Source organism: Cetorhinus maximus, chromosome 19, assembly GCF_964194155.1.
Source record: "Cetorhinus maximus chromosome 19, sCetMax3.hap1.1, whole genome shotgun sequence".
Classification (NCBI taxonomy): domain Eukaryota; kingdom Metazoa; phylum Chordata; class Chondrichthyes; order Lamniformes; family Cetorhinidae; genus Cetorhinus; species Cetorhinus maximus.
The window spans coordinates 66349007-66372010 of NC_135897.1; the positions used below are offsets into that span (position 1 = coordinate 66349007).

General features: G+C 42.7%; 1 protein-coding gene across 1 annotated transcript in view; it reads right to left on the reverse strand.

The window, feature by feature from the left end:
• Positions 1 to 8619, reverse strand: part of chrnd (cholinergic receptor, nicotinic, delta (muscle)) — a 39012-nt gene extending 30393 nt beyond the window's left edge. Inside the window, exons 1-3 of the mRNA XM_078564439.1 lie at positions 8556 to 8619; positions 3694 to 3839; positions 1085 to 1129 (exon numbers count right to left, since the gene is read on the reverse strand). Coding sequence (XP_078420565.1) covers positions 1085 to 1129; positions 3694 to 3839; positions 8556 to 8619 — 255 coding nt within the window. The remainder of the gene's footprint in view (positions 1 to 1084; positions 1130 to 3693; positions 3840 to 8555) is intronic.
• Positions 8620 to 23004: the final 14385 nt, after the last annotated feature.

Consider the following 23004-nt stretch of genomic DNA (forward strand, 5'->3'; position numbering starts at 1 on the left):
GAGGGGTGAGCACTGCTTCTTAAGAAGTTCCACTGTAACCACCATCTTTCATTGAATGAAGGAAAACTCGAAGGCAGGCACCACAAACAGGCCATGATCTAGGGGCTGGTTAGAAAAGTAATGACAGAAACACCAGAGCTGGTATCTAGTTGTTTCCTTGGGGTGTAGTGAACAAAACTTAAACAGAGTGCTGTACAGCTCATTTTCTGATCTTCACCTGGAGTAGGACATTGCTGAGTAAAGGCTATAGTCTCTTGGTGCTGAAGAAGTACAACTGAAGAGACAATTAAACTGGAGAAGCTTCTAATACCTCCTAGCCATTGATGACTGGGACCACTGACTTTGCTGCAGAGGTTTCAAGTTAGGCAAATAATATTCTTCTGCCATAAAATAAAGGAAATCATGTTAAAAAGGATTAAATAATTCAGAAAGCTATTTCAGTGCCTATAGAGTACTCAGATAGAAATTTGCACAAGATAGGAACATTAGAACAGGGAAAGGAGCAAGCTATTTACCTCCTTGAGCTTGTTCTTTCATTTACTGAGATCATTGCTGATCTGTGACTTAATTCCATATACCTGCCCTTGCCCCATATTCCTTACTGCCTTTGATTAAAAAATACCTATCAGTCATAAGTTTTAAATTTAATAATTGATATAGCATCAATTGTCACTTGTGGAAGTGAGTTCCAAACTTCTATCATACTTTGCATTATAGATGTGTTTCCTAATTTCACTTCTCAAAAGTATGGCTCTACTTTTTAGACTATAACCTCTGATCCTAGACTGCCCAAAGAGTAAAAAGAGTTTCTCTCTATCTAGCCTATCTGTTCCCCTTATCATCTTTCTTTCTGTTCCTTCTCTTACCCTTGTTCCTCCTCTTCCTTCTAGCAGCTTGTCCTGCTGGGTCTAGAAAGCTGCCAGTCAATCTGATTGGCCAGCTGCTCCCTGAGGTGGGACTCCTTCCCGAGTGAAGGGTGAAAGTCCCATACCCAGTCAATTAACATTCATTGAAAGGAAACCCCGCCTGGCCATGATGTAAAAAGAATTCAGAAATATACTGCATGACCAGTTCCTTTACTCACGTGATCAATCCAGACATTTGTTGTCAGAGTCTCATCAACTTCTTTCTATAAGGAATTGAGAACATTAGAGATGATATGTTTAATAACATTTGATTTGGGCAGGTATGAAAGATTGACACAAGTTTCATATACTAGGAGCTTCACATGTTCCAATGAACTTCATTCCCACAGTGATGTTTGATGAAGACCCTTCCAGTGCAGGAGATATCTTTTTTGTCTCTTTGCGTTAATAGCCCGCCATCCTAGCAAATACCACCTCATCTTCAACCTTTCTTCCTTCTCCAAAGTTCTGGAAAGTGCTTTCGCCTCCCAAATCAGTGGCCATCATTCCCAGAACTCCATGTTTGAATCCCTCCAACCAGCTTTCTGCTTCTGCCAGAGTAGTGAAACTGCTCTTATCATAGCTGTAAATGGCATCCTAAATGACTGTGACAATGGTAACCTAATCCTTCTTGTCCTTCTCAAACTGTCTGCAATCTTTAACCAGACCATTCTCTTCCAATGTCTCTCCTCTGTCATCCAACTGGGTAGGACTACACTTGCCTCGTACCATTCTTAACTATCAAGTCATAGCCAGAGAATCACCTGCAATGGCTCTTCTTCCTGCTATAGTACCATTACCCATGGTGTCCCCTAAGGATCTGTCCTTGGCCTTCTCCTATTTCTCATTGACATGCTGCCCCCTGGCAACATCATTCAAAAACATGTCAGGTTCCACATGTATGCTGACAACACCCAGCTCCCCGTCACCATCTCTCTCGACCCCTCCATCATCTCTAAATTGCCAGACTGCTTGCCCAATATCCAGTATTGGATGAGTTGAAATTTCCTCCATCCGAATACTGGGAATACCAAAGCTGTTGAGTTGAATTATTCCAGGTGCTATGGTCCCCACCTCACAGTTAAAAAGTCAGGGGAAAGCCCACCCAGAGGAAGAATGTCTGCCCTGCAGCCATTTAACAGCAATTGGCTATTAATAGGCTGGAGACGGGATTTCCTGCCTCAGAGAGCCGCTCGCCCAACAGAGGCCAGCAGTTCTCAATTACTGATAACGCCACCATGGCCCTTGCCAGTACAGGGGAGGAGGCATTCAGCGATGGATCAGAACTTTGTAAGTGTTTTGGGGTTAGGGAAGGTGTCAGCAAGGATATGGGGCTGGGATTTGAGAGACAATGGGGGGAGGGGAAGTTTGCAAGGGGGGCACCTTGTGCGGGAGAGGCTACCAATGGACAAATGAAAGAGGGGCATATGTCTGCCCACCACCTGCCCATGCAGGGAACCTGCCAAACTGGCTGCTTGATGTGAACTTCCCTCACCGCCAGTTGGCCAGCAGCCCGTGCCACCCCTGCCACAGGTAAAGTTGTGGTGGTATGTAGGTAACGGGATGGATGTCTGTTGGATTTAACATGCGCCCCCTGCCTTCAAAACCGCAGGTGGGAGAGTGTTAAATTCAGTCCATTGTCTACAGTCCCAGATATAACTCTGTTTTTTGGCCACCAACTCCATTCCTCTCCCCTAACAACTGCTGGAGGCTGAACCAGTCTGATTGCAACCTTTGTGTTGTATTTGATCCTGGGATGAGCCTCTGACCACATATCCATGCCAGGCTTCCTATTTCCACATCTGTAACATCACCCGTCTTCATGCCTGCCTCAGCTCACCTGGCGCTGAAACCCTCATCTGTGCCTTTGTTATTCTGGATTTGACAATTCCAATGCTCTCCAGAAAGGCCACAACTTTCTGACCATCCTGAGTCTGCCTCACCACTCGCAAATGGACATGAGCTTTCCTAGTTAAAGTTTCCGCACACTTTCCCCAATTAACAGCCCTATTACAATATTGAGAAACACTAAATAATTGGTATGAGCAGTCTCACATAATCTTGAATGTCATTTCAGTGATCACTTAGGACTGAGATGAGGAGAAATTTCTTTACTGAAATGATTGTGAATCTTTGGAAGTCTCTGCCCCAGATTGAATGTGCCATCGTTGAATATATTTGAAGTTGAGATAGATTTTTGGTCTTTCAGAGAATGGGGAGAGGATGGGAAAGTGGAGTTAAGGCTGATGATCAGCCAAGTGGTCATATTAAATGATGGAGCAGTCTCAATGGGCTATATGATCTCCTCCTGCTCCTATTTCTTATACTCTTATGTTCTTGGTGCCATGCATATTTTGCAGACTATCAGGTATCCTTGAAGAAAATGCCAAATTTACATTAAAATAGCACAGTACTGCAAGTGCATTAAAGCTCTGAAGAAAAATACAATCTGTTCTCCTTTGAGAACTCCCATGCAAATACAATGTCCTTTGTACCCAGTCTTTATGCTACCCTGGCACAAAATTTGGTTAATTGTGCCAGGTATTCATTTAAATACTTTTTTGTGTATTCTGGGATCTATGAGAGAAATAAAATATGAGAAATGGGTAGAAGAGTACTAGCGAACTGTATAATCAGTGCTAACTACTTCCTTTTTTAAAGTTAGCACTTTTAATATGCAGAAACGCAATGGAATGTAAAATTGTAATTGACTTTGCTTAATTGGCAATTTGTACATGTTCTGTTAGTAGATTCAGGGGTCAATGCCCCTCAATAAGTGTTAACTTACTAATGAAATGAGATTGGAGAGTGTTAAACCCAATGCAATGTTCACCACTTCATCCTTCTGCTGCACTGGCCGTACTTCTTTATTATACTTTCTGACTACTAAAAGATCATTAATCAGCCTCTCCTCATCATTCTTACCAGAACATCCTACAGATAAAAAGAGAAAGGACACATGTCATTTGGAATGTATGCAGAAATTACCTCACCAGCTGAAATACCTTAGCAACACAATAATCAGAATGTCTGTAGCTTGTTACTTAAAAAAAAAACCTTAATAATCACACTTTACAAAAAGAAAACAGCAAGATATTTCATATAGGGTTCTGATTCCCAGGCTGAAAAATTAAGCTCTAATTAACCTTACCCTTAATAGTCCCTTCACCAGACAATTAAACATTGATTGACTGGAGACATGTTTGCCGGAGACATGACTTAAAGGGACATAGTTCCAACATAACAGCAGGATAAGAAAAATATATTACATGGAATAACATGCCTATCCTTATAAAACGACATATCAACTGTCTTACCATGAGTAGTGCCATGGAAGATCTACTGTTATTTACCTAATCGGTTTTATCACTTCTTGTGAATATTTAATTCACTTTAAAATGGATTATGCATTGTGGTTTATTATGCATTTCTATAAATTTCTGACTTTCCTTTATTCTGCACTGGTTTGAGGGGTCATAGTTGCGAAACGAGGGAGATTCTAAGTGTGCTCATTAGCCATTCTGATTAGTGTCCAGAACAGCGGCATATTTCTCCTGTAAGGATCTGGTGTTTGATAACTTTGAAGCTTCTTAAAATCTCCAGTGGTAGCTGTAGATTTACAGCTCTGTAATTTTGTCAGAGATCCCAATCCCTTGTCTCTTCCATTCTCAACTCCAACAACAAATGAATGGAAATTATGGATCTCTTTGTCAATAAGATTCAGATCAGCCTGTGTGCTGCCTCTGCTACTTCCCTCCCTCTTCTAAACCATCAAGCCAAACTTTCCATAAGTCACCCCTGACCCCTACCCCGACCCTAGTCTGAACTTGCATCTTTGTCTAGTTTTTCTTCTATCTGCCCTTGTCATGAGACCCACCTCCTTCTCTCTTGACCCTATTTCACCAAACTGCTGAACACCCATTCCTGGCCCCATGTTAACTGATATCCTTAACCATTACCTCTCCTTAGGAACTGTAGTCCCGCCTAGAAATCTGACATCATAACCTTGCTCCCCAATAAAACCCACCCTTTACCTCCTAAAGGAGAGCCCAGTGGGGGAGGGAGTACCTGTGGGATGCAAGCCTAGGGAGGCGTGCCTAATGTGGAAAGGGGGTCCTTGAGGGAGGCACCCCCCCCTTCTCCCCTACTTCTCTCCCCCTCCCCATCCAGGGTGATTTGACAGGCTTCTCCCCAGCCCCGGAACTCCTCCCACCAGTCTCAAAATTGAGGCCGGGCAGGAAGCAGTCCTTAAGTGGCCAATAATTAGCCACATAGTTGGGGTGAGGATGGCTAGGCCACCCTAGGCCTCGCCCAAACCCTCTGTAAAATTGCAGACAGGTCGGGGGAAGGCTGAAGGGCAGCGAGAAGGTCATCAGGGTAATTTTATGGACTCTTTGTCTGCAAGCCTACCAGCAGGGAAGGGAAACATAAAATTCTGCCCCAAGTTCTGTTCACCCACTCGCTGACCTACATTGGTGCCTTAACAGCAGCTGCTGAGGTGAAAATCTGAAAGGTGTGTGGAACAAAATGGCTGTAAGAGAAGGCTGAGGGAATCAGCAGCCATCTCTGCAACCTGAGCACTTTCCACGAGAGCAGTCTCAGGAAGCTGCACTTCCAATGGCAAGCCTCCGTCCATGGTTCCCCTCAGGCTTGCTGGGTGCGCCAATTAAGCAGTCAATATTGCATCTTATCCGCGTGACCTCCTGCTGTGCGGATGCATCCTATACGTAGCCGAGGCTCTGACACAGTGTCAGACGTGTGTGAACTATCAAAATTGCATTGCCCTTGGAAATTTTCTGCTGATTAGCCATTTAACAAATTTAATTGATTTCCCACTGCTGCTGGCAGATTGTCATCAGTGCAGAGAAGCCGCCTCAGGAAAAGCGAGAGGGGGAAAGAAGACATTGAGAAAGCAGAATGATGCATTTTTCTCTGATTTTGTTTGCTCCCCAATCTCCAAACCCAATGCCAAGGACATGGTAAAATTCCCCCATTCTATGTGTGGCTTTGCCATATTTCTGGGTCACCAGAATGCAAACACTTTTCTTATAGAAGGTAGTGTTACGCATGCGGGGTGGGGGGGTGGGATTAATTTAAACAGTCCTGATTTCTCCTCTCACCACCTGACGTAAACAGAAATGTGTTTTGATTTTGATTTCCCCCTTAATAAGTGGTGGCGTATTTCCCTAGCCTTCATTTTTGGTGTGATCCAATTTCTACTAATAACCCCACAGCAGACTCGTGGTAGGGTGAACTCAGAGATAGTTTATTTGCACATGCTCAAAACATGGGAGGGAGTTGCCATGTATCTCACTGTACACATACAATAAAGGAGGGACAGGGGAAGGAAAGATATACAGGGCAAAGGCCAAAGGGAAAATAATTACTGTTTCACATGAGTCCACAGTCCAGAATCAAAGTCTGATGAGGTATTCCTTTTCAGAGGTCAGCAGGCTGAAAACTGGTGCTGTATAGTTCACTTTTCCAGTAGTGTTGCCTTCCACGATATCGTAGACATGTGGAGGTGAATCAGTTTTGTAGGCGATGGTACAGAGGTTCCAGCAGAAACAGATGGGGACCAGGCATTCAAATCTGGACAGAGGCCCTTTTCTGTGTTGCTGCCTGTAGATGTTGAAAATAGCAGGCTGAGCTTTGCAGCTCCAAAAGGCAATATAACTGGTTCCACCAGCTAGAGGGTCATGTCACATGACTCCCACCTCTCCACTCTGGCTTTGGCAAAGGGTATGTAACCCTTTGTCTGGGTCCCTGGGATTGTTAATGTTCCAACCATTAAGTCTTGAAAGGGTGGTTGAGAGGCCTTTTGACATACTAGGTGAATTGACTCCAGTTGGCCGGGCCTGGCTTATGAAATGTAAGATGGCCTTTGTATTGTTCCCTTTGAATTTGGTCTCTACAGCCCACAGGGGGTTGTTAGGACCTCTTCAGAGACAACAAGATGCCAATTTCGCGAAACTGACATATTAACTCCTATTGTTCGAGGAACAGGGATATAGCTACAACCATTTTAAAAAGTGTCTTTGTCCAGTTTTTAAAATTTTAGAAATTAGCCATGAGGATACAGCAGATTAAGGAGCCTCAGCAGTACTGTTACCATCCTGTCAGAATAGGATTTTTATGTTTATCATTTTCATATTTGAGAAACTAGCTAGATAAACCTAAAAAAGTTTCAACAATCTCACATCTATTTAATGCCCAACTGTCAGCTCTGGTCTTGAGCCGGGCCCCACCTGTTTGGATCTTGCCTGTTGTCTGCTCCAGCCTGTTGCCAGGCTCCGCCTGTTGCTAGGCTCCAGCCTGTTGTCACTATAACCTGTTGTCACTACAACCTGTTGTCACCACAACCTATTGTCAGTTCTGGCCTATATGATGACCTTCTAGCCTGTTGTTGGTCCCAGTCTGTTGCCAAGCCCCTGCTTTTCATTAGCTCGGGCATGTTGTCAACCCTAGCCTGTTGTCAGTCTTGGCCTGCTGTTGGCCCTGGCCCATTGCTGATCTCCTGGCTGTCTGTTGTGGGATTCCTGCTGGAATTGGCTTTGTCCTGCAGTCAGCCCTGGTCTGTTGCTCGGCTCCTGTCTGTGGTTGGCTCCGGAATGTTGCATTGCAGCCCTGGTCTGTTGCCAGCCATATTTTGTTGTTAGCCCCAACATGATGAATTTTACACAAAGTGAGTTCTGGATCTTTTAATATTCCTACTACATTTGCTAAATTCGGCTGTCTGTGCTTCACCATTGTCTATAGGACAATGATTTTTGGATATGCCCTTTGATATGTCCAACCTCCAGACTATACAGATTTTTTTCCTGCTGCATTAGCCTCAAGAACTGTTGGGACTTATATCTGCTTGATTGTTCTACATTGATTGTATTTAGTTTTTTTCTGGCTCAATATCCCTGCTGCTAAAATCCTAGTTTTAATTTCAATTCTGTCTATTATTTAAAGTATTGTAGCTTTTGTTTACTTCTTTAATATATTCATTAGTTTTGTGATTACAATTGAAAAATATTACTAATTATTTAATAAGTAAACACAGTTTAATGCATAGCTGATTCCTGTCCCCCTGAATTAACGAGTAAAATATGCTAAAAAAAAACAGTTGCTACACACAGTTTTCTTTTTGACTTCTCCTCAGCTACAGCCATTGCAGAGTATTGGGAAGTACACTAAGGGAAGCATTCGGTGAATGCTAGACTGGGCTTCTGATGTTGGTTCATGTCAATTCATGAATAGCCTTGGTTAAGTGTAGATGTTACTAGTAGTATTATGGTTAGCTGTCTGAGGACTGCATGAACTAAATTGGAGTAGGTCTTAGATTCATCAGAGAACAACTGCACACAGAGTGGTTCTGCAAATATTGCAAGTCTCAGTTTTAAAAAACAGCTATTGTCAAGGTTACTTACCTGACTAAGTTTCTGTGCATTCCATTTAAAAGAAAACTTTCTAGTTTTGAACACGACAAAGGGAATTCCGTTCTCTTAAGATTAAAAGGACATTTCAATTTAAACAGATTTAAATAAAACAAAGCCCCTGTTTAAGGCCAGATCAGAGAATGCTGTTAATTCAAACCAAGTGATTACCATTATCACTGAAAAACTGAACAGAAACTTTCATCAGTAATAAGACTTCACTTACCTGTATAAAACAGGCAGATGATGAGAAGATAAACAGCACGAATGTTCCACATTTGCAAAAGCATGATTCTGAACTTAATAGCTACTTTGTGCGTTTGGCAGTTCGTAACAGCTTTTGTTTGAAGGGCACAGAGAATCTGAAATCTAATCCAGGGTTGAAACTGACAGAAACAGCTGCTGGCACGGATGGATATAGAATAAACTCACTTCCATGTGAAAGATCTGGAATCCCACAGCATGTGTGTCATATCTGTTGTGATGTGTATTCCACCTGAAGGCCATCCCTGAGTGTATAAATCAAAGCTCACATTCACTTTGTGGTTTATGGAACAGACCTACCAACAACTTCTTATTTCGTGGCTCAAGGCATGGGAAAACTCATCTAGCAATTTCATAATCTTTGTGATTTTCAGTCAGATGTAAAAATGATAAATGCAATATTCCACACAAAATGTAAAAAGTAATATTTATAGGAAACTGTAAAACAAAGCATTGATTGATTTGATTCAACAAAAAACTTGTATTTATGTAGTGCCTTTAAGATAATAAAATGTCCCAAGGTATAGGAGCATTATAAAGCAAAATTTGCCACCTAGCCATATAAGGCGATATTAGGGGAGATGGTCAAAAGCTTGGTTAAAGAGGTAGACTTTAAGCAACATCTTAAAAGAGGCCAGAGGGTTAGAGAGACGGAGAGGTCTAGAGTGGGAATTCCAGAGCTCAGGGCCTAGACAGCTGAAAGAATGACCACCCATGATGAAATGGTGAAAAATTGATTTTCAATGTTTAGACCTATTGATGCGCAAACCATAATCAATCACAACAGACAATAAGCAATAGAATTTTGAAGTAGCTGGGAAACCTCTCCAGTCTCTCCCCTCCATATCCCCTGAGGACACCAGTTTTTCAAATCCAGCAGATGTAGACTGCTGCTGATCTGTTGGATAATGAAGTTGCATTTTAAAGCATTGCTGCAATTCCTAGTTTGATTTCATGCTGTAAGAATTAAATTCACAACTCAAACGATTTTGGTAAAGGTTTGTCTGGCAGGCAACAGTTTCTAATTTTATCCTATTTTTTAGATTGCAGCAGGCGGTGCAGAGAATATTCACACATTATGCAAATTTGGAAGCTGTATCCCTCCTGTGGTGTTCTTTCACATAACTTTATTGGTTTAATCTTACTTTAGCTCCTTTCATCATAGGGTATTTCTTGTCAGGAGCCAAAAGGTTCCATATGCATGTCCAGAATTGTCCACATTAATTTTTACGGAGAGAAAAATCATACATTGTACACGTGTTTCCAAATATGTGCTCCTGGCTATAAGGATATGTGCTGGGGGTAAATATTTCACATCCATTTACCATTTCCAGTTGATTGGACACGCCAGAAACTCCCCCCCAACCGCACCCCCTACGTCCAACCTATCAGGTCCTCACCAATATCATTTTAACCAGTTGCTTGTCTGACTCCTGGTCAGCATGGTTGAGGTCAGAAGTCACTATGTAATGAATTAACAAATCAGAAGCTCTCCATGTGAGGAATTGAAATCAGGTTGTCAACATGTGGAGAATTAATACTGATCAGCTGTGACCCTTACACAACAGGTCTATAAACACTGAAAATGTATAACTTTCATTCACTTTGACCTCCATTAGATGAAATCCCTAAACTCCTTCATAAATTGGTCCCAATGTTATGGGCTCAAACGGGTCTGCAACTGGATTCACAACCAACGGTGCTGGGGTCGCCAGAATTTAGGGACAACATTCCCAAGAAGAGCACAAGGCTGCTGGAAAAATTGCATGTAGTATACAGTGGTCTTCCGATCTAAGGCACATGAATGTGTGGCTGGAAAGATGGTGCAGGAGGGAGGGCTTTAGATTCGTGGGACACTAGGACGGGCTCTGGGGAAGATGGCACCTGCACAAGCCGGATGGGTTGCATCTGAACAGAGCTGGGACTGAGTTCCTTGTGGGGCGTTTTGCTAGTGCTATTGGGAGGGCTTTAAACTCAGCAGGGGTGTGGGAACCAGGAGAGAGTATTCGAGAGGAATACCAAAGTGCACAAAATACTGGGAGAGACAGATAGAACTAGCATAGGGAATAGTAAGTTAATAGGTGGAGTCAGAGTAAGGGAGAAGTCTAAATCAGGGTTACTGTGCATGTGTGAATGCATGGAGTATAGTAAATAAGACTGGGGAGTTACAGGTGCAGATTACCATGTGGAACTATGATGCTGTGGCAATAACAGAAGGAAGGACAGGACTGGGTGTTAAATATTCCTGGATACAAGGTGTTCAGGAAAGATAGGGCAGGAAGAAAAGGAGGAGGGGTGGCGGTATTGGTTAAGGAGAGCATTGCAGTGCTGGAGAAAGAGGATGTCCCAGAGGGTTCAAGGACAGAATCAATTTAGTTAGAGCCAAGGAACAAAAAGGGTGCAATTAGATTGCTCGGTGTAGTTTACAGACTGCCAACTAGTGGGGAGGATGTAGAGGAACGAATCTGTAGGGAAATTACAGAGAGATGCAAACATTGTAGAGCAGTTATAACGGGGACTTTAATTATCCGAATGTAGACTGGGACAGTGGTAGTGTAAAGGACAGAGAGGGGAAAGAGTTCCTAGATTGTGTTCAGGAGAATTTTCTACAGCAGCATGTGTCCAGTCCAACAAGAAGGAATGTACTGTTGGACGTGGTTTGTGGAAATGAGATGGGCCAAGTAGAGCAAGTGTCAGCGGGGGAACATTTAGGAGACAGTGGTCATTGTGTCACATAGGACAGACGTAGAAAAGGACAATGTACAATCCAGAGTAAGAATAATTAATTGGGAGACAGCCGAATTCAATAGGGCAAGAACGGAGTTGGGCTGGATAGACTGGAACCAAAGGTTGGCGAGAAAAACTGCAGCTGAACAATGGGCTATCTTCAAAGAAGAAATGGCTCGGGCACAGTCAAGGTATGTTCCCTCAAAAGGGAAAGGTAGGACAAACAAATCCAGAACCCCCTGGATGAAAAATGAGATAGAAGTTAAGATAAAGAAGAAAAAGTGTGCTTATGATAGGTGTAGGTAGAAAATACAACTGAGAACCAAGCAGAATACAGAAGGTTCAGAGGGGAGGTGAAGAAGCAAATAAGAGAAGCAAAGAGGGATCATGGGAAAAGACTGGCAGCCAATATAAAGGAGAATCCCAAAGTCTTCTATCGACATATATATAGTAAGAGAATAGTAAAAAGAGGAGTAGGGCCAATTAGGGACCAAAAAGGAGATTTACACATGGAGGCAGGGGACATGGCTGAGGTGTTAAATTAATACTTTGCACTTGTCTTTACCAAGGAAACAGATGCTACCGAGGCCACAGTGCCAGAGGAGAAAACTCTGTCACTAGGCTTCAAAATTGATAAGGAGGAAGTATTGGATAAACTGTTGGTACTTAAGGTTAACAAGGCACCGGGACCGGATGAGATGCATCCAAGGATATTGAAGGAATTAAGAGTGGAAATTGCAGGGGCACTGGCCATAATCTTTCAGTCTTCCCTAGACTCAGGGGAAGTGCCAGAGGACTGGAGAATTGCAAACATTATGCCCTTGTTCAAAAAAGGTTGTAAGGATATGTCCAGCAATTACAGGCCAGTCAGTTTAATTTCGGTGGTGGGGAAGCTTCTAGAAACAATCATTTGGGATAGAATTAATAGTCACATGGCAAAATGTAGGTTGATTAGGAAGAGCCAGCATGAATTTCTAAAGGGGAAATCATGTTTAACTAATTTGCTGGAGTTTTTTGAAGAGGTAACAAAGAGGGTTGATAAGGGTAATGCTGTCGATGTGATGTACATGGACTTTCAAAAGGAATTCAATACAATGCCACACAACAGACTTGTGAGAAAGGTTATAGCTCATCGGACAAAAGGGACAGTAGCAACATGGATATAAACTTGGCTGAGTAATAGGAAACAGAGGGTAATGGTCAATGGATATTTTTCAGGCTGGAGGAAGGTTTGTAGTGGAGTTCCTCAGGGGTCGGTATTGGGACCTTTGCTTTTCCTGATATATATTAATGATCTAGATCTTGGTGTGCAGGGGACAATTTCAAAGTTTGCGGATGATATGAAACTTGTGGAAGTATTGTAAACTGTAAGGAGGACAGTGTAGAACTTCAAAAACAACATAGACAAGTTGTTGGAGTGGACAGATAGGTGGCAGATGAAGTTCAATGCAGAGAAGTGTGAGGTGATGCATTTTGGTAGGAAGAAGATGGAGAGACAATATAAAATAAGGGGTACAATTCTTAAGGGTGTGCAGGAGCAGAGGGACCTGGGTGTATGTGGGCATAGATCACTGAAGGCATCAGGGCAGGTGGAGAGAGCAGTTAATAATACATACAGTACCCAGGCCTTTATCAATAGGGGCATAGAATACAAGAACAAAGAAGTTATGCTATGTTTATATAAGACACTAGTTAGACCCAGTTGGAGTATTGTGTACAGTTCTGGGCACCACAGTGTAGGAAGGTTGTGAACGCATTGGAAAGAATGCAGAAGAGGTTTACTAGAATGGTTCTAGGGATGAGAAACTACAGTTATGAAGATAGATGGGAGAGGTTGGGACTGTTCTCCTTGGAGAGGAGAAGGGTAACAGGAAATTTGATAGAGGTGCTCAAAATCATGAGGGGGCTGGATAGAGTAGATAGCAAGAAATTGTTCCCGCTTGTAAAAGGATCAAGAACAACAGGGCACAGGTTTAAAGTGATTTGGAAAAGAAACAAATATGATGTGAGAGAAAACTTTTTCACTCAGCGAGTGGTTCGAGTCTGGAATGCACTGTCTGGAAGTGTGGTGGAGGCAGGTATAATCGAGGCATTCAAGAGGGTATTAGATGATTATTTGAATAGAAGCAATGTGCAAGGATATGGGAAAAAAGCAGGAGAATGGCACTAAGTCATAATGCTCATTTGGAGAGCTGGTACAGACATGATGAGCCGAATGGCCTCTTTCTGTGCTGTAACAATTCTGTGATTCTGTGAAAATATCAATTCACCATCATGCATGGTTCATTGAACCTATCTTCTGACTTAATTCAAAATGTAAATCTGAAGGCTTGAATAGAAAAGAGGAAATAGTAAAATGCAGTAGGATTAGTTGCTGTGTCGTTTCTTGTCACATCAGGATTGGCTTCATGGAGATCAGGAGAGTGCATGTATCCTGCTACCCCAGCCCCTCTCACAACAGGTCTTCCTCCGCTCTAACAGCACACTTGTCTGGCTGGAAGGTATCAAGAGGCTTTGGAGTGGGGTGGGGGAGGGGGAAGAGTGGAGATATTCTCTTTGCATGCTTGAATTCCAGGCCGACCAGTTGCTGACAGGAATGCAACCCCAGGGACCCAGGCATAGCCATTCATGTTTGAGTATCAGGCAAAGCAACTAAAGTAGAAAGCAGCCCCATGACAAGTTTAGTCAAATTCTGAATATAATGTGCACTTGATCTAAATACTTGATCTAAAGACAATAACATTAATTGGCTTGAAGGATATTCCTGCTTGTGATTTGCTGTAACATTTAGATTGGATTAAAAAAAAGGAATTTTCTGGGAATAACCTATGATGCGTTTCCACATATTTCAGTTAATCTGTAATTGGAGAAAGGAAGCAACATTCCAGAATTGCAAAAGTATATTTGTCCATTGTAACGTAAGATTTTGCTGGAAGTCTGGGCCGTGTTAACTGATTTACACAAACTTTGAAGTTGAGCAAAGGCAATCTTGTACTGTTACTGGATGTATTTTGTCATGTTTACGTGAGGCACCAAGCCCCCTCCCAGCAAAGAAAACCTGTTCCTGTTAATCTAATGATCTTACTAATAGACAGCATTCGGAGAGAAATCACTGCTTGCCTTTCAGTCAATACAATGGAGCTAACTTCATTGGTAGACACAGGGAGCGCAATTTGCTTTGACAAGTCACCTTTAAATTAGGACATCACCTCTTGGTGCTTTGCAGATGAGAAAGATTTAAAAGAAATTAAATGGACACTGAGCCACTGTGGCAGAATTAGGAAGTGACTGAAGGTCCAGTTGATATGATGGTTTTAAAGGAATGGTGAGATATAGGCAGGTGCCACGGAACTGCATGATCTGTTAATGGTTTGTCTGATATTCACTGTTGGATAAGCAGAATTTCCTCCAATTAAATATTTGGAAGACCAAAGCTATTATTTTTGATCCCTGCCACGAACTCTATTCCCTAGCTAGCCACCAATTCCATTCTCTCCCTGGCCACTGTCTGAGGCTGAACCAGGACATTCACAACCTTGGCATTCTATTTGACCCTCAACTGAGCTTTTGACTCCATATTCTCACCATCACCAAGACAGCCGACCTCCATCTCAGTAACATTGCCCATCTCCGCCCCTGCCTCAGTTCATCTGCTGCTGAAATTCTCATCCTTGTTCCTCTTGACTTGATTATTCCAATGCTCTCCAGGCTATCTCCCACCTTGCACTCTCTATAAACTTAAGCCCATCCAAAAATCTGCTGCTAGTATCCTAACTGGCACTAAGTGCCGTTCACCCATTACCCCTGTCCTCACCATGCAATATTGGCTCCTGGAATGACAATGCCTCAATTTTAGTATTCTTATTCACTTTTTTTTTATTCATTCATGGGATGTGGGCTTCGCTGGCTGGGCCAGCATTTATTGCCCAACCCTAATTGCCCTTGAGAAGGTGGTGGTGAGCTGCCTTCTTGAACTGTTGTACTGCGTGTGATGTAGGTACACCCACAGTGCTGTTAGGAAGGGAGTTCTAGGGTTTTGACCCAGCAGCAGTGAAGGATATAGTTCCAAGTCAGGATCCCTCCCTAAATCCCTCCCTAGCCTAATCATTCCAAATCTCTGCAACCTCCTCCAATCCTACAACATTTCCATATCTATTCTCTCCTCTAATTCTAGCCTTTAAAGTATCTCTTATTTGCACTGCTTCACAAATGATGGCTTTTGTCACCTCCAGAGTCAATAACTCCAATGTGCTCTTATTTTTCACCCTGTATTCTTTATTATACTCAGCTCATCCAACATTCTGCTGCTTGTATCCTATCCTGCACTGTCTCATCACCACATTCACTTTTTCTTTTTGACCTATATTGGCTTCCACTCCTCCTAAACCTTAAATTTACAATCCTCATCCTCAGGTTTTAACCCCTCCACGGTCTCACTAGACTTGTAATCTCCTATAGTCCTACTGTTCCCAAACTCTGTCCCTTTGACTTTGGCCTCTTCTCCAATAAACCTCCCTTTTGCCCCATGGTGACTATGTTTCGATTACCCAGGCGCCATAATCTGGAATTCCATAAAAAAGATCCTTTAATCTCCACTAATTCCTGCACCTCTTCTAAGGCCCTCTTTAAAACACGCCCCTCTCCTCCTAATATTTCCTTTTTTTCTTTGTGCCACAATAAAGCACCTTGGTACATTTTTCTACATTACAGCTACTATATAAATGCAAGTTGCTGTGGAGAAAGATTGATTTTTGGAGGAATGTTGCAATTGTGACTATATCTATTTTTTTTGCATCTGGAGTGATGTGCAAGTGTATAGGTTGCATGGTGTGATACTGAAACTGTAAATAAGCTAATCAGCAAGTTTGGCAGCATCTGTGGAGAGAATCACAGAGTTAATGTTTCGAGATGAATATGACTCTGCTTCAGGACTGAAGGAAGGTAGAAAAGTGAAGGATTTTATGCCTTTGATAGGGAGAAGGGGCAGTAAGAACAAAAGGGAAGATCTGGGATAGGGTATAGGGTGGGAGAGAAGGCACCCAGACACAGTTGAGTGATGGCATGAAATGGTCACAGAGTGGAGCTACGGGAGGAAGGGGCTCGAAAGCAAGGGCAGTGGGTGCCTTTATGTGCCAACCACCCCCCTCCCCCTTCCCGATGCCGGGTCCCTCGATCAGGCAGTGAGCACCTTTGAATGAGCTCCCACCAACCTACCCCACCGAAGGAGCCCACAAACAAACAGGCTAGAGTTTGCTTGCCTGCATGGCAAGCCTCCTGCCCATCACTGTCTTAATAACAGTGGTGGGGGATGAGACCCTTAAGTGGGCATCAATTGGAAGACTGTTCATGGGCCTTCCTGATGTGAACTTAATCGGGATGGAAGCAGGAAGGTGGTGGGGTCCACACTTGTCACCTTCCCATCTGATAAAATACCCCCCTACCACCAAACATCCCACAGGAAAGGGCACAGGATTCTGCCCAATGTTTCAGGTCGTGACCTTTCATTGGTTGTGGCTTTGGGAAGTCCTGTGGTCCTGAAGATTGCTATAAAATGCAAGTCTTTCTTTTTCTTAAATCCAAAGCACTATTTCAAAAGTCAACAGGAGAACTAAGGACGCACAAGCACACACTGATGAAAGGCAAATTTAGGACTGATCTACAATGTTCTTCTTCCCGCAAAAAGTGACCAACATTTGGACTGCAATTTTGGGTGAGGCATTGGTGGCAGTGATTTTAAATTTTATTTTGTGTTGATCAACCTGAGAAGATATTAGTTCTAAGAATGAAATGTTTTTCATTTCAGGCCCCTAGTATTAGCTCAGGTGGTCCCTGATCAAGAATAGCACAATTAGAGGAAGAATAAAGCTCGCTATCCTTTGTCCCAAAAACATCCCTCTGTCCCAACCTCAGAAGACCACTCCCTCCTACATCAGTGTAGCAGTTTTTTTAAATTTCAACATTACCAATCAACGTTACCAATCCTTAGATATATCTGGGTGATGTTGCCAACTCATGACAGGAGTGGTTCTCTGCTGTAGGAGCATATATTGATTCTTCCCAAACTCACTTCACATAGCACCATCATCAGTTCCAGTAAACTTTCATCCCATCACTCTGGGAGGCATTTGAACCCTGGTGATAGAAACGTGCTATCAGTGCCTAGCTTCAACTTTCAACTTGTAGCTATTTAAAACAGGATGAAAGTTTTTAGGCCCCACTGCTGCATGCAGCCCTAGCCCTACCAATCAGACCCTGAATCCCAACCAACACAGTGCTATGTATGTTTATATTTCTTAGTTGTCTTACTTAAATTTCATCGATCTGGAGGTTTGGAAAGGGCCTTTTTCCCTTTCGTGAAGCATCACTAGTGGATCATTCCTGAATCAGAACATCAAGATCTGTCAGTATATATTGCTTAATATGTCAAAGTTATTGGGAACATAGATTTCACATTTATATGAAAAGTTCTGATACAGTAAATAAAGAGAAACTGGTTCCATTGGCTCAGTAACCAGTGGACACAGATTTGAGGTAATTGGCAAAGAACCAGTTACAACCTGGTATTCAATGACTGAAAGAGCGGTTGAAATAGATTCAATAGTAAATTTCAAAAGGAAATTGGACATAAACTTGAAAAGGAAAAATGTGCAGTGTTATGAGGAAAGAGCAGAGGATTGGGAATAACTGGATAGCTCTTTCAAGAGCCAGTACAGGCATGATGGAATGAACGGCCTCCTTCTGGGCTGTTTCATTTCATGAAGAAAATATGTATCCCATGAAAACAAATGCTCAAACACCCATGATTCAAGGAACTATTGAATTTTGTGATTGGAGCAATGTAGGTTTTGGATGGGTGAATTAACATGGGCTAAACGGCCTATTTGTACATATTTATTCTCTTATGTTGCAACATGTTTAACATACAATATTAACATTCACACTTTTTATGTCTTGAGTCTATAAGTTCACTAGCTGAGTAAACTCGAATTGTATGCCTTCATATACACCTGTTAGTTGATGCTCGCTATCAATAATGGAGAGAGACCAACATAAGAACAAATTGTGATTGTTTATTGCAACAGAAGACAGAGCACTAAATCCTTGCGTGCTCCCACAACCACCTCCAGCTCTTGACTTACAGTCAACCAGTAGCCCGCGCTGTATAGTGATTGGTCTGTACTGTCACATGGTTAGTCCGCTTGCTTTCTCTCAAAGGTACATGGTACTCCACTTTACCACAAAGCGATTCGAGTTATCGTACTGAATATAGAACAGCCTGTCACTGGGACACTATTGCTGTATCACATAACCTCAATCGGAAGTGAAGTTATACGAGGAAGCAATGTTCAGATATTAGTACTTCATTTGAAAGTGAGATGCCTACACATGCACTGAGATTCAAGTGATTTATTTATATACATGTGAATCTGCTGTGCCTGTCAATCTAGATTCCCAAAACAATTTACTCCTGCCATTTTTATCTTACATGAATAGCAATCTCCATGCCCACAGGGTCACATTTTGTATCGATGAAAATCAAAATGTAAAGTAATATTCTACTTCTATGAAATTATTCTGATCTGCCTGCTGTGGTGAACTATGGCAGTGATAAAATATTTCTAAAATATTGTATCAATATTCATTTCTTGAGTTAAATGGTTTCTGACCATTGCTGTGGTTTATTCAACCTCTTGATAGAATAGTTCTTTCAGTATTTTCCAGGTTAGAGGATGTAAGACAACTGGGCGCTAAATAAATCCAGCATCATACCTAAAACCAACATAAAGGTGAATTCCAATATACTTTTGATGCCAGTTGTGGTTGTTATGTGAAGATTCCATTTAGTTGCCTCTATTTATATACTTGAGTCTTAAAACTTGGAATGTCCAATCATGAGGCACAATAATTCCACGTAATGAGGTTTCATTTAGGCAGAACCAGGCTGGAGCATGAGTGAGAAACACAAGGGTTGTGAGCAGCTGAAGACATCTAACATTCAATTTTAGATTATAATTAATCCTTACAATCAAACAATCAATATTAGAACAACACATAGTTAAGCAAAACATTCATGATGTTAGGGTTCTTCACCTGGAAAGTGATTAACTCATGTTGGTGCTAGTTTTTTTTTGGTGACGCTTGCTCACACTGTGTAACTTGATTCAGGATTTAAGTAGGAACAGCTGTAAAGACTGCCAGATTAAAATACAGGATGAATTGATGGAATTAATAGTAGCGTAATTCCTAATTTGGCGGGTTCGGGTTTGAAATCCAGCCTAGCCTAGCACTTATTATAATGAGTTTTATTAAGTTCTACTACAGTAGTACGTCAAGATTCAATGGAGAAAAACTAAAATAGCATGTAAATTATTAGTGTATATAGCTAGCACTGTTGTCTGAAATGTGTACACTTTGTTCAGCTATGAGACAAATAGATTGAGTTCTATCAATGTGATTGTAGTGGCTATGAATTGCAGGTACAGGATAGACAAGTTCTGTTTGATTAAGATGAGGATCTTTCTCACCAAGAGCATTTTGCACCCCCCCACCCCCCCACTACTCAGATGTTATACAGAGGGAACAATTAAATTCAAGAAATAAATGGATTAGTCTTCTTTGTGTCTGACTACAAGATTTTTACCATTTGGAAAATAAGGGGGATCCTGATCAGATCTCAGATTAGCTAGGGCAGCATGAAGTCTGAGATAGAAAAAGTAATTTATATTCCTAGCTCAATTAACATTGGAATCATAAAGTCATAAAAAACAAAACTTTTCTTTAAATCCTCAGTATAAAAATTCCAGTTTTGGCATTGTGTCCAATGTTCCATGTTTCCTTGCAGGAGAAGATCATAAATCTGCCAACATAAAACAAATCTTTCCAAATCTGTGTGGTCATACCTTTTATACATGTAATTTAATGTGATGAAATGTGCAGGAGGTAAATTTGATGATTTTTCTCTGTAATATTAGATAAAATGCACAGTGTTGTTTTGTTCACCTTTAGCTTCCTTGTCTTTGACACCCTGATCCTCACTTAAGCACAGTCTCCCATTTTTGGCTTTCCTATAGTAAAGGTTCTGCTTCTACTCTGAATTCTGATGCACAGCAAGTCTTGTCCACCACCAAGTCTGGATTGACCATCAACCATTACAGCATTTCCCTCTTCGTGGTCAAATCCAACTACTCCAGGGTCAAACCAGATGGAGGCCCAGATTTTTGCTCCTGGGTCGGGTGCTTAGAGATGGAAGAATTCAGGGTTATATGAACCCAACCTTTAAAACTGGCAGCCCGAACTTCCGATTTTAGGTTTGGGGTCGGGCTAAATATAGGAATCGGGGCGACCCGGAACTAATGAGGGGTCAGATGTGGGCCTGGTGTGGGTGATGTGACTTGAGCGCAGATAAAAGGTGGGCCATCAGAAAGGCCCATTTGAGAGGTAGGTCATCCATGGTGAAGTCTCTGTGCCTCTGAGGAGACATCATTGCCTTGTCAGGTGAGCGTCAAAGCTGTAAATGTTGTCCCACTGTCAGCTGACCCTGGAACAGATGACCCTTCATGGATTTCCCTATTGGAGAATTGTCATTGCTACTGCCTAATCAAAGTGTACTCTCCTGAACCACTGAAAGGATGGAATGGATTCTCAAGACACAGCCATGGAGATGGCATTATCTTGTCACCACTACCTGGTACAGATATTATGTAGTGGATGTAGTTAGCCGCCAAACTCAGTGAATTGATGAATGCTGAGCAGTGCCATGCTCATTATCGCATCCACTGGCTCTCTGTCACCCATCTATCAGGATGTGCCCACACTGTTGACCCTTGACCAGGTCCCTCAGAGCTACACACTGTCATGGCATAACAGGGTGACTATGAGGAAGGAAACCATTAGGACTCTCTGTGGTCATGGAGCACAGCATGCTACCTCGGAGTCTCAGCCACAATGTACATGGCACCAAGCATTTGTGCCGAGTCATTTTCTCCACCAAACCTTACCAGTAAACATAGATGACACGGTGAAAATGATTAGTGGATGTAAGCACACAAAAGTGAAGAGAACATTGTAACCTGAATGGCTCATGACCATTTTACATTTTTATTCATAGAATGTCACACAGAGGAGCTGCAGGGGAAGGATGAGTGCAATGGCCACACACTTTTCTGATCAGGACCAGAAGAAAAGACCAGCTCTCTACCCTACTGGCCGCCATAATCCACCTGCAGCAATCAAAAAGGCCTGGATTTAAATTGCAGCTGCTGCGAGCGCAGGAGGAGACCATCAGTGCTCATGGATTCAGCACTGGAAAAGGTTCAATGGCTTGCTGCATTCTGGCAAGGTGAGTAGCTTGGCGCATCCACATAGAGCTCCAAGGGAAGGGTCCTACATGCATGCTGCGAGACATGGCTTCAGCATTGAGGTTTGTATTTGTACATAGCTCATGTAGGTGTGCACAGGGCACGTGCGAATGAACACTGTGATGCACAGTGAAAAGCAATATCCCTCCATGCACTATATGTCAGGCTAACATAAGTTCATATTGTCGTTGCAGACCAAAAGGGCAAAAAACACCATGGAGTTGGCCCAGACAGCGGGTGGGTCAGCCTGGCTGAGAGACATCCATCCCGTGGAGCAGGTGGCCATGGAGATTGCCAGGGTGTCTGATCAGTTGCCCGTTAGTGATGGTGAATTGCTGGTAGCAGGTGATAAAAGTGCTGTTGAAATCGCCTTGGCACATGGTGGTTATGGTGGAGGTCATGCTGTCACTTGCTGAGCACAATGGGATATTGATATGAGCAGAAGTGCAAGGATGGACTGCGTCATGTGTGGCGTACATCAGAGTGTGCTTGAGAAGGGCTGTACCTAATTAACTCCTTTTGTTTCTCACACAGGTCCCAGGTCTACTCCCTCACACCCCTCCCAACCCCGGGCAGATTATCCCTCAGGCATGAAGAGGAGGAAGAGATGTCCAAGGAGGCAGCATCACATCATACTAGCCCACACAACACTAACTCAGATCAAGCATTTTGGAGGGATGTAGCGAGTGTATAGAGTCAGTGACACAGATCGCAAGTCACTGCACCAGAGTACAGGAGGAGACGTCAGAGTCAGAGACATTTGTGCACAGTCCCCCTCAGAGAGCAGAGCAAAGTCACAATGATGCTCCACTGAGCAAGAACATGGAGCCTCAGGAGTCACCTTTTGGGGCACAGTATTTAGATAATCAGCAGAAGATGTGTGGAACATCTGGCCACGTTCCTTGAGGCAGCCGAAGCTCTAGGATTGCGAATGGAGGAGTCCGTCACCATCATGAGTACCAAGTTGTCCCAGGGGCTCAACCGCATGAGCTCTGACCATGAGGGATTGGCCAATCTCATGGAGAGACACATGCAGCAACATTCGGGGTGGATGCAAGAGCAATGTCTCGGTCAAGAAAGGGTGCTAGTCTCCCTCAGTAGCCTGGATCAGTCTGTTCAGAGTATGAGCGCTGACATCCATGGAACACGTGGGGAGATGCATACCCTTAACAGGGTAGTCGCACTGTCGGCACAGCAGTTCCTGGAATACACGACTGCTGTGCACCAACAGACAGCCCCATCAACCCCACCTGAAGGCCAAACAAGGGCAGTGCAAGTCACTGAGGAGGTTGAAGGTACTGAGAGCTCCTTAGCGCCCTCATCTTC